Genomic DNA, 15,163 nt, shown 5'->3' with positions numbered 1-15,163 from the left:
CTCAGAACCTTTCCCTTAGCAGCCAATCACATTAACCATTACGCTAACGCAGCTCGTCACTCAACAGAACTCCTGGAAGACTTTAAAATATCATGCAAAATACCGACAAACACTGTTGGTATGACTCACGTTTCGTCGAATTACAATAGGAAATAAACAATTACCGCTCTTCTTTACTGCAAAGAAGCGGTTTGTGAGAATGATACAAACACCTTTCCTTGCTATCGCCTGAATGAGGAGGCTTATTGCTTGTTTGGTTTAATTAATTAATAGAATATGAAGCAATTGGTATAAAGAATGCTTTTTCCAAACTTTCTATACAAGGAAGTCTGCTATCAAGACATTGCTATTGTTCAATTACTTTATTTATGACTGAACATTTCTAAAACTGAAAACACTCGTCCGTGCTCTGCACTGCAGTCGAGCTCTGGCAACGTCGTTCTCTGTTCATTGGCTGACTGTGTTCTCTGTTCATTGGCTGACTGTGTTCTCTGTTCATTGGCTGACTGTGTTTTGTGACCTAAACTCTGCCTCCGTTGTAAATGACACACACTATAGGTGCTGTGAAGGTTGGGTGAGCGACAGAAGCCACTTTAGAAAGGGTGGGAAGAATCTCTGACAGAATGTATCTAATTTATGGCATGATGATAGCAGCCCTGACAATGCATGTGGTTCAGTTGTTCTGGTCTGGAGTGGTTTCAGGTGAGGAAGGGGGAGGTGCTCCTTGGTAGATGGTTCTTGTGTGTGGTGGGAGGACTGGATGTGTGGGGATATGAAATGGGTAACATGTCTGTGGACTAGATGTGGAGGATAGTACCTGTCTGTGAAGGCCGTTGTGAGACCTTCAGCATACTGGCTAAGGTAGTTCCTGTCACTGCAGATTCGCCACCCCAGGTGGCCAGGATGTACGGGAGGGATTTCTTGGTGCGCTGCCGAAATGCAGGTACTGTTGATGGGTTTAATATGGACAGAGATGTGGCTGGAGCCATTGGAGAGGAGGAGGTCAGCACTCGAGAAGGTGGCACACAGGGATGAGGAGGACCAGGTGAAACAGATTGGCGAAGTGTTGACATGAAGGAATGAGGAAGGGTGTCTGTCTTCAGTCCAGATCACGAGATATCATCACTGTACATGAACAAGACAAGGGGTTTGGGGTTTTTGGAGGCTAGCATGGTTTCTTCTAGATGGCCCAGAAACATAAGGGTGCCATGCAGGTGCCTGTGGCTGTGCCTTGAATATTTGTTTGTATATTTTGCGGTCAAAGGAGTAATAGTGATTTAGGGTAAAGTTAGTAAGGTGCATGAGGAAAGGGGTAGTGATTTGGAAAGTAAAGGATGTAGTGTTCAATAGCAGCAAGACCATGAGCACGAGGGATGTTGGTCAACAGCGGAGAGTACGAACCCAAGAGTTAAAAGGGTGGGGATGGTACAGAGTTGGTGAAGGAAGTAGTTGTTATCTTTGACGTGGGAGGCTAGATTTCTGGCAATAGGTTCGAGGCATTGGTCAATGAGGGCCGAATTATTTCCATGGGGGCACAATGGGGCATCCAAGACTGTTGTATTTGTGGATTTTGGGGAGCAAGCATAAGGTGTGTGTGCTAACAAGGGTTAGGATGGAAATGGAATCAGGTGAGAGGTTCTGGCAAGGGCCTAAGGCTTTAAGCAGGGATTGAAAGTTATGCTGGACTTCTGGTATGGCACCACTCTGACATAGTTTGTAAGTGGAGAAGCCAGATAACTGGTAGAGGCACTCCACCAGATAGTTACTGCAATTCATAACAACACTGGTGGAACGTTTGTCTTCTTTCTGCTGAAAGGTTGGTGTTCTTGGGAAGCGACCTGTGGGTGGACAGTGAGGCCATGTCAGAGGAGAGGAATTCCTGGAAGATGACAATGGGGTGGGTAGGTGGGAGAGGAGGATCATGGTTGGATGGTAGTATGAACTGGGAGAGGCAAAGGTGTTTCCACTCTAGGGATCAAGAGAAGCAGAGTAGATCTTTGACAAGTAGGACATGGTTACATTTGTGTGTAGGGCTGAAAGGGAGGCCTTTCGATAGGACAAACTTCTGTGAGCTGAGGATTTTGCTGCAATGATTAACAACAATGTTCTGGATTTGGTGTAGTGTTGAGTGGGAGTTTAGGGGGATGTGGCAAGCTGAGAAGGTGAGCTAGGCAGGGTCTGGGTGCTACGAGAGTACCTTCCTCAGAACACCAATCTTCCAAAAGGAGAAAGGAGAGCCATATACAGCCTAAAAACACATCCTGACTTAATCATCCTACCTGCAGACAAAGGTTCCACCACTGACATTTTGAATCGCAGTGTCTACCTGGTGGAAAGCCTGTGTCAATTGTACGACTCCTCCACCTGTACAGTGTGTACACATTGACAAGAAGAAATTCTCAGAATTTTCCCAGATTTTGCAATTGTTATTGTACAATTTTGTAATCTATGAAAGAACTAAAATAAATATGAAAAACTAACCTTGAAGTTTGGTCTTTTTTAGCATGTTATCCTTCACGATACACCAAACACAAAAGTGCCAGTAACGTTTTAAATAATGGCATAAATGGCTGCTCTTCTGGGCCAGAAATTTTTTCTAAGTTGTTGGTCCTCAAAGTGTTAAGTTCTGAATGGGAGTCAAAATCTCTGTGATTTAAGAAATTCATCACACGTTCTCACATGTAACATAATTCATCTTGCGTAAAAAGAAATCTACTTTGACAGTAACACTTCTCAAACCACCATTTGCAATATTTTCCCGCAACCTGTTAGAAATGTAAACAGTTGCTACGTCATGCTCGTTGAAAGCAGTTTTTTGTTACAAATTATTGCATAGTCCTCATACTAAAGCCTTTGCCACATTTTGCTGTCGACAGACATTTTTGTGTACACTGTTTTGTTGAGAATGGTGGATTTTCTTTGGCACTTCAGTTTTATTTTGGTGTTGTCCTCTCATTTATGTTTTATCCCTGCAGTAGTACGTTTAAATAAAATTCTTTGTTAGAGCATCAGTTTTTACCAGTAAAAATCACAAAAATTTAACTGAAACAACGAAAAATCCCCAGAATTCTAAAAGATGCCTGGGTTTATCTTAGCCTTTTCCCACATGAAAATATTTCCTTGGATTTCCTGGGGCACGCACTGCTATAAATTCTGGCAGGCTGATGCCATCCCAGAAGCCCATCAATCTCAAATCTCAGTTTAAAGCCTTAGGCTCCTGGCAAAACCTCTCCCCTGAATCCATTTCCCCCCCTCACCCTTATGATACCCACCACACCCAACTACTACATGCTCCCCACAATCTACAAATTAAAAAAAAACTGCAGAAAGCCCCATTGTAGCGGGTTATTGTGCACCCGCTAAAAGCATTTCAACCCTCACTGACCAACAACCTCAAACCTATTGCCTGAAATGTAGCCTCCCACATCAAAGATACCCACCACTTCCCACCCCTTTATTTCCTCGATTCCTACACATCAAATCACTGCTGACTTCACTTACCTAAACACTAACATTCCTCATACCCATGGTCTTGCCGCTATTCAGTACTAACTCACCCAACATCCTTCACACTCCGAACAAACTACCTCATTCCTTGCAACCTTACTAACTTTATCCTAACTCAAAACAACTACTACTTTCAAGGTAAGGTATATAAACACATCCATGGCACAGCCATGGGCACCTGCATAGCACCTGCCAATGCCAAACTGTTTTTGGGTCATCTACAGAAAAGCTCCCTAGACCCTCAAAACTCCTGGTCTTGTTTTGGTTCCTTGATTATATCTTAATGATTTGGACTTGGAGCCAGGACACCCTATCCTCACTCATTTACAACCTTAATATCTCTCCCCTTCATTTCAATTTGCCTTCTTCAACCTAGCATGTCACCTTCCTGGACACTGACCACATCCTCTGACAGCTCCATCCACACTTTTGTCCAAATAAACCCACCAACCACCAAAAGTACCTCCATTCTGACAGCACACCAAGAAAACCCTCTCATTCAGACTGTCTCTGCTGTAAATATTGAGCAGTGTGCTGGAAGCCGATACCGTAAAATCTCTGCACCAATGATGAAGGCACACCCTACACCATGGTGAGTTCGAGAGCCATTAGTGTACACAAAGTTACTATTGCGAAGATCATGAAACTGAAGGCAATAGAGCAAGGTTGGAGTAGTGCCCTTAGGAAGCAAATGTAGGCCAAGGTGTGCAATGGGTCACCACACAAAGTCAAGATGGTGAAGGGTTCACACCCACCTACAAAGTTGCAGGGAGCATGAAATTAATCTACAGGAGAAAGCGCCAAAAGCAAACTCCAGGAGGTAACAGAAGAGGGACGTGGCCCATACAGGTAATCAGAGGAGGCATAGGATGGCTGGCCACACATGGTAGACATAACGGCACGCATATCTGCTGAGGAGAAAGCCATGGCAGTAGGACAGCAGTACTTCGGCAGCTTCTGCATACAGACTCTCAACCAGGCCAGTGTAAAAGGCACTACTGGCCCCAACAGATGCCACGGTCTTGGATGGTATTGAGACAGAGTAAGAGGGACAGATGTGCAGATGCATAAACAAAACACTAATAGCCTAGTTTCGGATGGACAAGGGTCTGGTACAAACAGAGAAGGGTGGTTTGATTTGCTCCCCATGGAGTACCACTGAGGACACAAAGGATGCTGAGGGACTGCAAACAGTGGGCTACCAGGTCAGAAACATGACAGAACCAAGAAAGCTTCCTATCAAGCATGAGCCCCAAGAATTTCGTAGTTTCAATGAATGGAAGAGCAACAGGCCCAAGATGTAAAGATGGTGGAAGAAACCAACTGAGTTGCCAGAACTCATACAAACAGTTGTCAGTGGAAAAACGAGCCGCTGTCAGTGTTCCACCAGAAAAGACGATCAACACATCACTGAAGATGCTGCTCAATGAGACAGATCCATGGAGAACTGCAATAGATGGCAAAATCAACAACAAAAAGGGAGCCGGAGATGCCTGACAGGAGACTTGCCATTATAGGATTAAAGGCGATAGCAAAGAAGACGACACTCAGGACAGAACCCTGAGGCACAACATTTTCCTGGATAAAGTTGTCCGACAAGATAGAACTCCCACGTACCTTGAAAACTCAGTCTTTTAAAAATTCCTTAAGGAAACAGGGTAGGGGGCCACGGAAGCCCCATGCGTAGAGAGTACAGAAGATACCAGGTCTCCAGCAAGTGTCACAGGCTTTCTCCAAACTGAAAAACATGGCCACAGTCTGGGGTTTCTACAGAAAACCATTCATGACTTGGATGGAGAAAGTGACGAGATGGTCAACTGCAGAACGGTGTGCTCTAAATCCACACTGTGCAGTGGTTAGTAACCTGCGAGACTCTAGCCACCATAGGCCAGCTGGCATCAATCGTATGTGGATCATTCCAAGTCAAATAATCCAGAAATTTTAGGAAATGACACCTACGTCACGCAAATCCTTGAAATTTTGTGTAGTGGAAGTTTACCTAGATATATTCACATTTCCAAAATGTAAATGTCACAGGTCAATTACTTTTTCACTTATGATAAAAAGAAGTTGTAAAGATTCAGGAATTTAGGCTTTCATAGATGAGCTCCTTTGTAATTTAAAGATGCAATAGTTCCTACAGTTTTTGCAGTGGAACCTGGATTTTTTTCCCCCAGTAAAGATAACAGTTTATATTTTTATAGTCATGCTTCTTGTAGTGAATATCCATTATCTACATCTCAGAAACAACTGTAAATAATTTCTTTAAAACAAAATCCATGCATGGACATTATAATTTTTTTTAAGGTATTGCCCCCTCATAGATACCTTTGAAACATTTGCAATATTATTATGAATATTCTGTTACGTCACACAAAAATAATCAGTTTGTAGAAATAATGGGAAGTGTGAAAAACAACATTAATGCGCGTGTGCGTGTGCGCGTGTGTGTGCACGCGCGTGCTAAACACAAAGACAGATACCTGCACAGATTCTCTCTACATAAGAAAATTTGCTGTGATCCCTTCAAGTGCCATAAATTATCTGTTTCATCTGGATTGCATGAAATTAGTTTAGAAAAGGCAAAGACCTTCAAAATGGGAGGCTTTAGCTTTATTCCTGGAGAGAAAATGTGCACAACCTGTATCAAACTTATTAATGAAAAACAAGCAAGTGACAACTCATCACCAGACTATATAAATGACAGTAATGTGAAGCTGCAGACTCCCAAAAAATCGGTGCTCAATACTAACTTAACTAACTTAGAAGTATCTCTTGCAAAGCTATATTCAGTTGCTTGGCATAGTCGGTATGCAGCAGCCAATCGAAAATTGGAATCAGCAGCTGGGACTCTGAAAACTAAAATTTCACATACATATCAAGTTCAGTCGGTTGCTGATGCAAGCATTATCCCTGACAGTGATTTAAGAGAACTGGAAGTAAAGGCAAAACATCATGATGAACTCATCGACACAATCAAACACAAAATTGAATATGCAAATAATCTGAAAAAATTCACTTATTCTTGTGCTGCCAACTTGGTCTAGACAGAAAGTCAATTCCAAATTTCAGGTTTCTGAATATTTGGTATGACAAGCAAGAGCTCTTAATGGAGAAGGGTATTTTATCGATGGCTGAGCAGAAAAGAGGAAAGACACTGCCACTGACACAGTGCAAAAAGTAGATAGTTTTTATTTGTATGACAAAAAAAGAATAATGCCTGGGAAAAAAGACAAAGTGAGCACCAGCAAAAATACCTATGAGCAAAGCATCTTGTTTTAAGCAATTGTATTCTCTCTGTAAAAAAGTATCCTGAAGACAAAACAGGATTCTCAAAATTTGCTTCTCTTCAACCAAAACATGCGAGCAGCCTAGTGTAAATAAGAGCACGGGAAGAATTCAAAGTACTATGGGCCTCGAACAGGATAGCTGTGGAGAAGTGAAGCAGCAAGCAGTTGTTGTGCTTGAGAATCAGAAGTAGTCTCCAAAATCAAAGTGTCATTCCATAAACGAAAGCAGGACTTCACAGGGCCAAAAACTGTATCAACATCTTTCTGAATAAGAGACGGATTTACCATTGCGAAGGACTGACCATCTTCGGTACGTGAAACCATGAGGAACCGTGGTGCAGCTGGGAGGGTCTTTGAATTGAGAGCTTCACTCCGTTTATGTTTGGTAGATGTGGACGGCCAAGATGACGACTGACTCATTGTGAAGAAATGCCCATGACTGCCAGCGTCTCCGATGGCACGTTCCTTCCAACAATGGAGCGCACCCGCCTTAGGTGACTGTTCACACCTTCTGAACATCTGACAGAGGGACCATTCGGCAATTTGGGAAGGTAGCAGCTCCGGTAATCAACCCCCCCTGGGCCAGTATTGTACCAGAAGGTACATGTGAACCTTACCTATTCACCCAGGGCTGGAAATTACGCATTACCTAGTCACCTGTTACACGTCAGATGCATGGGGCCGTCATTAAGGTGCACACAGGGAGGAAGAAGAAAAGAGAGGAGCCTCAAACAGCGAAGAGGAGAAAAGATAGGAGAAGGTGAACAAAGAAAGAAAAGAGGAATGAAAAACAGTGGTAGGATTGTTCTTATGTCAGTTATGAACAGTACAGAACACTCCCACAAACATCCCAGACATGTTCCCCAAAAAAGGGGAACAAGAAAGAGGATAGACATGCAGCACATGCTGCAAAGGCTGGGGCCCTGTGATAGCCAAGTATGAACACACCAAAGAGCGGCCAGCCCCCTGGCAGCTATGGGATTGTATTGCTGTGGATGACCCAGGTGCAAGACCTACCCAATCCATCTACATAATATTTTCTATTCCATTCTTGTTGCTGGCTTATCCTACCCCCATCAGAGGCCAGCCCGTGCGTGAAAGCAGTCATATTATATACCAGCTCTAGTCCAATTACTGCACAGAGTTTTTTTTTTTTTTTTTTTTTGGGCGAGGCTACCAGCCAGACATCCACCAGGACCATTGGCTACCAGCAAACTGGCCAAGAGCAAACTTGACCACCCAGTGGCAAAGCATGCAAGAAGCTTGATTTGAACGGCTGCTTCACAACCCAGGTCATTTGGTTCCTCCCCTCCACCACCAGGTTTTTTAGACTGTGCAGACAGGAGTTGTTCTTACCACATGTTCTCCACTCTCAAAATTATCCCAGCCTCAATACACAGTAACCTACTGTTCCCACACCCTTCACCTCCTCTTTCCTACAACTCCTCCCAATTCACATCCCCTCATTCCCATTCTGTGCCGCTCTCTGCCAATACACTTCCCAGTCTTTTTCTTTTTTCTGCCCCCTCTCTTTTTCTGCTCCCTTCACCCCCACCCTCCCCACAGCTTCATGCACTGCACCTGACAGCCTTGTTTTGCTACCATCTAGTCCCAGCATGCTCCGCCAGGCAGTGGTCTCTCCCCAGACCATACTACTATGTATCTACATACAGAATGTGCGATTTTTCTACCTGGGTATTTTCTGCCCAACACCATATTCATGACCTCTCCTCAATTCTTTGTTACCCCACCACTTTCCCCTTACTTTCATTGACAACTTCCACACCTGCTGACCCCATGAGCGCTGCTCACTACAGCCAGTCCACAGTTCTGGGACCATGTGGTAGTGTATCTAACAATAAAGGCAATTTAAAGAACTGAGCTGCAAATTTAAAGACCATTCACCAATTGACTCTTCAGTAGAACTGCACACTGAGTTGTCAATCATTTCGTAGTTTTCATAAACCCCCAAAATTCTTTATTATTGTACTAGAAGTTGATAACAGCTTCAAACATGTGATTTCTATTTAGTAACTGTGTCGAAACATCCATTTATAATCAAACTTCTCTCAAAGTGACACAAATGCAATACCAGCATATTGGGAGGAGACTGCAGAATACAAATTTCTGATCAGGGTATGATAGTACTGCCCCTCACCCCCCCCCCCCTCCAGGGTGACAAGACCAATTTGCAACACTAACCTGAGGTCTATACTTCAATCAAAATAAAGTCTGTGACACTTGCTTGCACAGCAGCTATCAACACAGCAACAACCTGCTGTCTACACCGCCAGTTAACATTCATGCATGCGGCCAGTAACTTAACATTTGTTATTAACTTACATTGTTTCTCTGTGTGGGTTGACCGAAGCGTTCGATCCCACCTGTGGGCTTTGACCTGTGACTTAATGCTGTTGTGGAGTGTGACGTCACAACGGCGCGGAATTTAGTTTGTGAGAGTGGCGTGTTTGTAGGTGTCATTTTGATGCGATCGGTGGTGCTCTCTGGTGGTGTGTTCGGTGATGTTTTTGGTTTAGTTTGAGAGTGTGGCGTCGTGTGTGAATTTTGGTAAATTGCTTTTTTTATGTCTTTCGTAGGTATGGATATGACTGACAGGGTCAACAGTTTTTGGTTGTCGGCTATGATGGGGGACAGTGCGTTGTCTCTAATAAAATTTCTTCAACTATTCGGATTTTTGGATGAAGTAGTGAAGTGTTCAGTATGTCATGAAGAAATGAGGCTTACTTAAAGTACCGGCATCTCGGACCGAGGACGGCTGTATGTGGAGATGTCGTAAGGATAACAGGTCAAGGGAAGTGTTCGATCCCAATTTATGGGATCGGGAGCTGCTGTTGAGCTATATAGGTCAAGGGAAGTGTCCGATTCCAGATGATATTGTGTTTAGTGGTATTTGGGGAGTTTTGTGATGTCGGTTTTTTTCATCGTTTTACGTGGTTTTGTATGGGGGTGGGTGTCTAAATTTGTTTATACTCAATTTGTCCCCACCCAAAAACCCCCTATTTCCCGCGCTTGTCCCGCTAGTGTCATTAGGCTTTTTGTGGAACGTGTGTGTGTTTGTTTTTCGATGTATTTTCGTCCTCATAATGTGTACGTAACGACTTATATGCGACATTTTGGAATCGTGGTTTATGGTTGTTTCCGCCATATTTGTGACGTCATGGGTCAAAGTAGATGGGCGGGATCGGACACTTCCGTATTTCCCTCAGTGCAGTGCATTTATTGCACAGAATATGAAGTCAGAAGCTAGTTGCGAAACTGCGCAGAAAAGATGTAAGACCATACCAACCCCACGACCAAATCCAATATTGCACATTAACACGCAGCACTTGAAAGTACCTAGAACAGAAAGACCCAGCTGTTGCTGCCAGTCAGGGTGTGTGCACACAAACATGTACCAACAACATTGTCCCCTGCCATGATCGACTGTCAATCACTCTTAATTTCATTGAAAGGTGGTGAAGAGAGAAGACATTGTGGCATGCATCAAATTTTCACCTACAGTGAAAAACATTACAATAGTTTGAAAAATTTTAATCCCAAGCAATAACTGGGCTGGATCAGCAATAGAATTTCACTCTATCTATGAATTGAGACAAGAAGTTGGACATGCTTAAGACACCCTAAAGCCGTGGAGCAGCCTTGTTACACAAATGTAAATTTTATACACCTTCACACAGAAGTTTATAAGAGGGTGGTGGGGTGGCCCAACTACTAAAAATTTAGTTACTTAAATGTGGGTAACAGTATAACAACAGCTCTCAGTGAGCAACACATATACAAATCAAAACCATGAAACATGGGATAAGAATAAGCTTGACCTAACAGTACAAATAGACAGGGAATTTGGTTTCGATGTGAGATTTCTAAGAAGTCTAATTTTATGTTAATTTATTTCCTGCTTTCTCCTAAAAAGTCTAAAGCATGCTACAGTTTACCTGGTCTTCAACAGCAGAGCTAGGAACACCTGATGCATCACCTTCAGTTACATCAGCAGTGTCAACTTCTTGTCCATTTTCGAGAGCGTCCAAAGTCTCTAACTGATCTTCAGAACTTAAACCAAGTTCTTCGGATTCTGCCATTTCAGACCTGTGAAGACAAGACCACACTGCTTGTTACCTTCGTTCACTACAAACTAAAATACATGCTTGATCAAGATAAATTGCTTCACATGGTACAGCTGAGTCCGACAGAGCTGTGTAGTAATTCTATAACAATACTGAAAAGAAAGTCCTAAAACTTTAACCTAAAATAGGTTTGTTTTTGATCTGACATCTAATTCTCACAGAGCTGAATGGCAGCGTGGTTTGAAAATTCGTACGTAGAACAATATTATCTAATAGAAATATCTGTTCAATTAAGTTACTATTACATCAAAAAAAAAAATTATTCTTCCCATACGTGTCAACACAATTTAACCTTAAAAACAAAATGCCGCGTAAGTATATATTGTACTCCAGTACACCGACGAATAATAATACAAAATTATGTTTCTTACACAATTCAATAATTCATACTTGGGTTTTCGTTGCATGTAACATACAGACATGACAAATAATTCAAAGTTTGTAAATGGCAAACATATATACAAATGAAAAAATACCATAAAAAGCAATCCGAATAAAACATATCAAAAACTAACTGGAGAAAAACAATGTGTCTAACAAACCAAAATTACGAAGAATATGGATTTCTGGCCAAGTATACAAACGCCTTTTACAAATTATGCCGGTTCTCTTCAACCATTACTTTGGACCAAAGATTCTATAGCTAAATGTCAAAGACACCCTTTCACAATATAAAGAGTAACTGACATAAACAATTATATATATTTTAAGAAAATCACTTCTCCCAGAATGCCGAACATACGGATAAATAACAGACTTTTTTATTGAGGTAATGAGTAAAAACGTGCGCTCTGCAGCTTGTAATATACCATGACCTGCAAGTCAAAATTATTTTACGGAATACGTATAGCCATGTTTCCAAACAAGACTTACAAATATTTCGTTTAATTAATAGCATGCACAATGTTTTCACCTAGAGCCCACAGATTGATCAATTAAAATAAAATAAAAACCACTTATTTGCCATATTGGTAAGCCCTTTTCCGGGAAACAAAACTAATGTGTGGCCCTAACACAGGAATCAGTAACAATGTATGCCCACCTAACCAAGAGTACTTTTGTGTAACTCACAAGTGAGACACCAACAGATAGAATTTCCTGTGGTCATGTACGTATTGTTACGTTGTTTATAGATTGATTCACACTAGGCGCCAAAGACACGCAACAAAACATCAGGCGGTCTTTAAAGTTCTCTTACCGCAGTATCGTACGCATAAAGTGAGGTTATGAGATACCATCTAGGATACAAAAAGTCGACCTGTAGAATCGCAATTAAGGTATCAGAAATGATAACGAGATATTAATGGTAAAGGCAAATTTCATAACGTATGTTAATCACCAGTTTTCTGTGGTAAATTGCTGAGATGTTATACATAATTTGTAAAATAAGGCATAATCTGCTAGCGAAAATATATACATAAAAATACGTCAAACAATATTCACAAGTGAATCCATGGATACTGTTTACCTTTTCTGAAAGTTTTTTGCTTCCAATGTACCAAATAATTCCATAAACAACTGTTTTTTCACGTTAAATAAAGTTGACGTTTTCACTTAATAAAAGACTAATAAACGAAAAGTGTTTCACTAATTTATTTTCTTATTTATGCGCTGTGCAAGCGTCAGGTTTATTCAGTTGTAGTGAACCTAAATAAGTTTTCGCTTTCAGATATCTAGCGCCTCTTGTAGAATATCCTATTTTCCCATGAGTTTTGCTGGCGAACTTCTGTTAAGTTTGAATGGTAGGAGACGAGATACTGGCAGAAATAAAGCTATGAGGACGGATCGTGAATCGTACTTGGTTATCTCAAATGCTTCAGTCCAACTCCAACTATCGTGGTGCGCTGTGGTCTTGAAGACGGAGCGGCTTTATTTACAGCGAGAACTCTCGCAGTTACCTTCCATGGCACAGCTTCGTAACTGTAATTCCAGTGAAACTGTGTTGTCCACAGGAAACAAAATTGAGGTTTTGCTTTGAGAGGAATAGTGTATGACCATCTCTGTTCTGCTTTTCGAACTGGCTGATAAACGAACTAAAATTGAATGACGAGGAATTTTTTGCTGTTCAGATGGATAACATTACAAAAAGCATAATCGTTAAGTGTATCAATGATGAAGTTTTTGAAAGAATCGCACAAACTACGAACGCTACTAGAAAAATTTTGGTACAACGACGGTTCAGTGATTGCGATTACTTATTCTGGTTCAGATATTTAGAAACCAGGTTTTAAACTGTAAGACATTTCCAGGGGCAGATGTGGACTCTGACCACAATCTACTGGTTATGAACTGCAGATTAAAATTGAAGAAACTGCAAAAAGGTGGGAATTTAAGGAGATGGGACCTGGATAAATTGACTAAACCAGAGGTTGTGCAGAGTTTCAGCGAGAGCATAAGGGAACAACTGACAGCAGTGGGGGAAAGAAGTACAGAAGTACAGTAGAAGAATAATGGGTAGCTCTGAGGGATGAAGTAGTGAAGGCAGCAGAGGATCAAGTAGGTAAAAAGACGAGGGCTAGTATAAATCCTTGGGTAACAGAAGAAATATTGGATTTAATTGATGAAAGGAGGAAACATAAAAACGCAGTAAATGAAGCAGGCAAAAAGGAATACAAACGTCTCAAAAACGAGATCGACAGGAAGTGCAAAATGGCTAAGCAGGGATGGCTAGAGGACAAATGTAAGGATGTAGAGGCTTATCTCACTAGGTGTAAGATAGATACTGCCTACAGGAAAATAAAAGAGACCTTTGGGGAAAAGAGAACCACTTGTATGAATATCAAGAGCTCAGATGGAAACCCAGTCCTAACCAAAGAAGGAAAAGCAGAAAGGTGGAAGGAGTATATAGAGGGTCTATACAGGGGCGATGTTCTTAAGGACAATATTATGGAAATGGAAGAGGAGATAGATGAAGATGAAATGGGAGATACGATATTGCGTGAAGAGTTTGACAGAGCACTGAAAGACTTGAGCCGAAACAAGGCCCCGGGAGTAGACAACATTCCATTAGAACTACTGATGGCCTTGGGAGAGCCAGTCCTGACAAAACTCTACCATCTGGTGAGCAAGATGTATGAGACAGGCGAAATACCCTCAGACTTCAAGAAGAATATAAGAATTCCAATCCCAAAGAAAGCAGGTGTTGACAGATGTGAAAATTACCGAACTATCAGTTTAATAAGTCACAGCTGCAAAATACTAACGCGAATTTTTCACAGACGAATGGAAAAACTGGTAGAAGCCGACCTCGGGGAAGATCAGTTTGGATTCCATAGAAATATTGGAACACATGAGGCAATACTGACCTTACGACTTATCTTAGAAGCTAGATTAAGGAAAGGCAAACCTACGTTTCTAGCATTTGTAGACTTAGAGAAAGCTTTTGACAATGTTGACTGGAATACTCTCTTTCAAATTCTAAAGGTGGCAGGGGTAAAATACAGGGAGCGAAATGCTATTTACAATTTGTACAGAAACCAGATGGAAGTTATAAGAGTCAAGGAGCATGAAAGGGAAGCAGTGGTTGGGAAGGGAGTGAGACAGTGTTGTAGCCTCTCCCCAATGTTATTCAATCTGTATGTTGAGCAAGCAGTAAAGGAAACAAAAGAAAAATTCGGAGTAGGCATTAAAATCCATGGAGAAGAAATAAAAACTTTGAGGTTCGCCGATGACATTGTTATTCTGTCAGAGACAGCAAAGGACTTGGAAGAGCAGTTGAACGGAATGGACAGTGTGTTGAAAGGAGGATATAAGATGAACATCAACAAAAGCAAAACGAAGATAATTGAATGTAGTCGAAATAAGTCAGGTGATGCTGAGGGAATTAGATTAGGAAATGAGACACTTAAAGTAGTAAAGGAGTTTTGCTATTTGGGGAGCAAAATAACTGATAATGGTTGAAGTAGAGAGGATATAAAATGTAGACTGGCAATGGCAAGGAAAGTATTTCTGAAGAAGACAAATTTGTTAACATCGAGTATAGTTTTAAGTGTCAGGAAGTCGTTTCTGAAAGTATTTGTATGGAGTGTAGCCATGTATGGAAGTGAAACATGGACAATAAATAGTTTGGACGGGAAGAGAATAGAAGCTTTCGAAATGTGGTGCTACAGAAGAATGCTGAAGATTAGATGAGTAGATCACATAACTAATGAGGAGGTATTGAATACAATTGGGGAGAAGAGGAGTTTGTGGCACAACTTGACTAGAAGAAGGGATCGGTTG

The 15,163-nt window shown here is 41.5% G+C and overlaps 1 protein-coding gene across 3 annotated transcripts in view; it reads right to left on the bottom strand.

The window, feature by feature from the left end:
* LOC124789465 (polyadenylate-binding protein 2) overlaps positions 1–12,142 on the bottom strand; it is a 116,473-nt gene extending 104,331 nt beyond the window's left edge. The window contains exons 1-2 of one of the 3 annotated variants that reach the window (XM_047256833.1): positions 12,014–12,142; positions 10,754–10,904 (exon numbers count right to left, since the gene is read on the bottom strand). In XM_047256833.1, coding sequence (XP_047112789.1) covers positions 10,754–10,897 — 144 coding nt within the window. In that variant the 5' untranslated portion in view covers positions 10,898–10,904; positions 12,014–12,142. Of the gene's footprint in view, positions 1–10,753; positions 10,905–11,457; positions 11,577–12,013 lie in introns of those variants that run through there. The other 2 variants (XM_047256832.1, XM_047256831.1) reach the window with 2 other exon arrangements.
* Positions 12,143–15,163: the final 3,021 nt, after the last annotated feature.

The sequence above is a fragment of the Schistocerca piceifrons genome, chromosome 3 (genome assembly GCF_021461385.2).
Source record: "Schistocerca piceifrons isolate TAMUIC-IGC-003096 chromosome 3, iqSchPice1.1, whole genome shotgun sequence".
Taxonomy (NCBI): domain Eukaryota; kingdom Metazoa; phylum Arthropoda; class Insecta; order Orthoptera; family Acrididae; genus Schistocerca; species Schistocerca piceifrons.
Note: the sequence above shows the minus strand (reverse complement) of the source record. Positions and strands in the feature narration are given on the sequence as shown.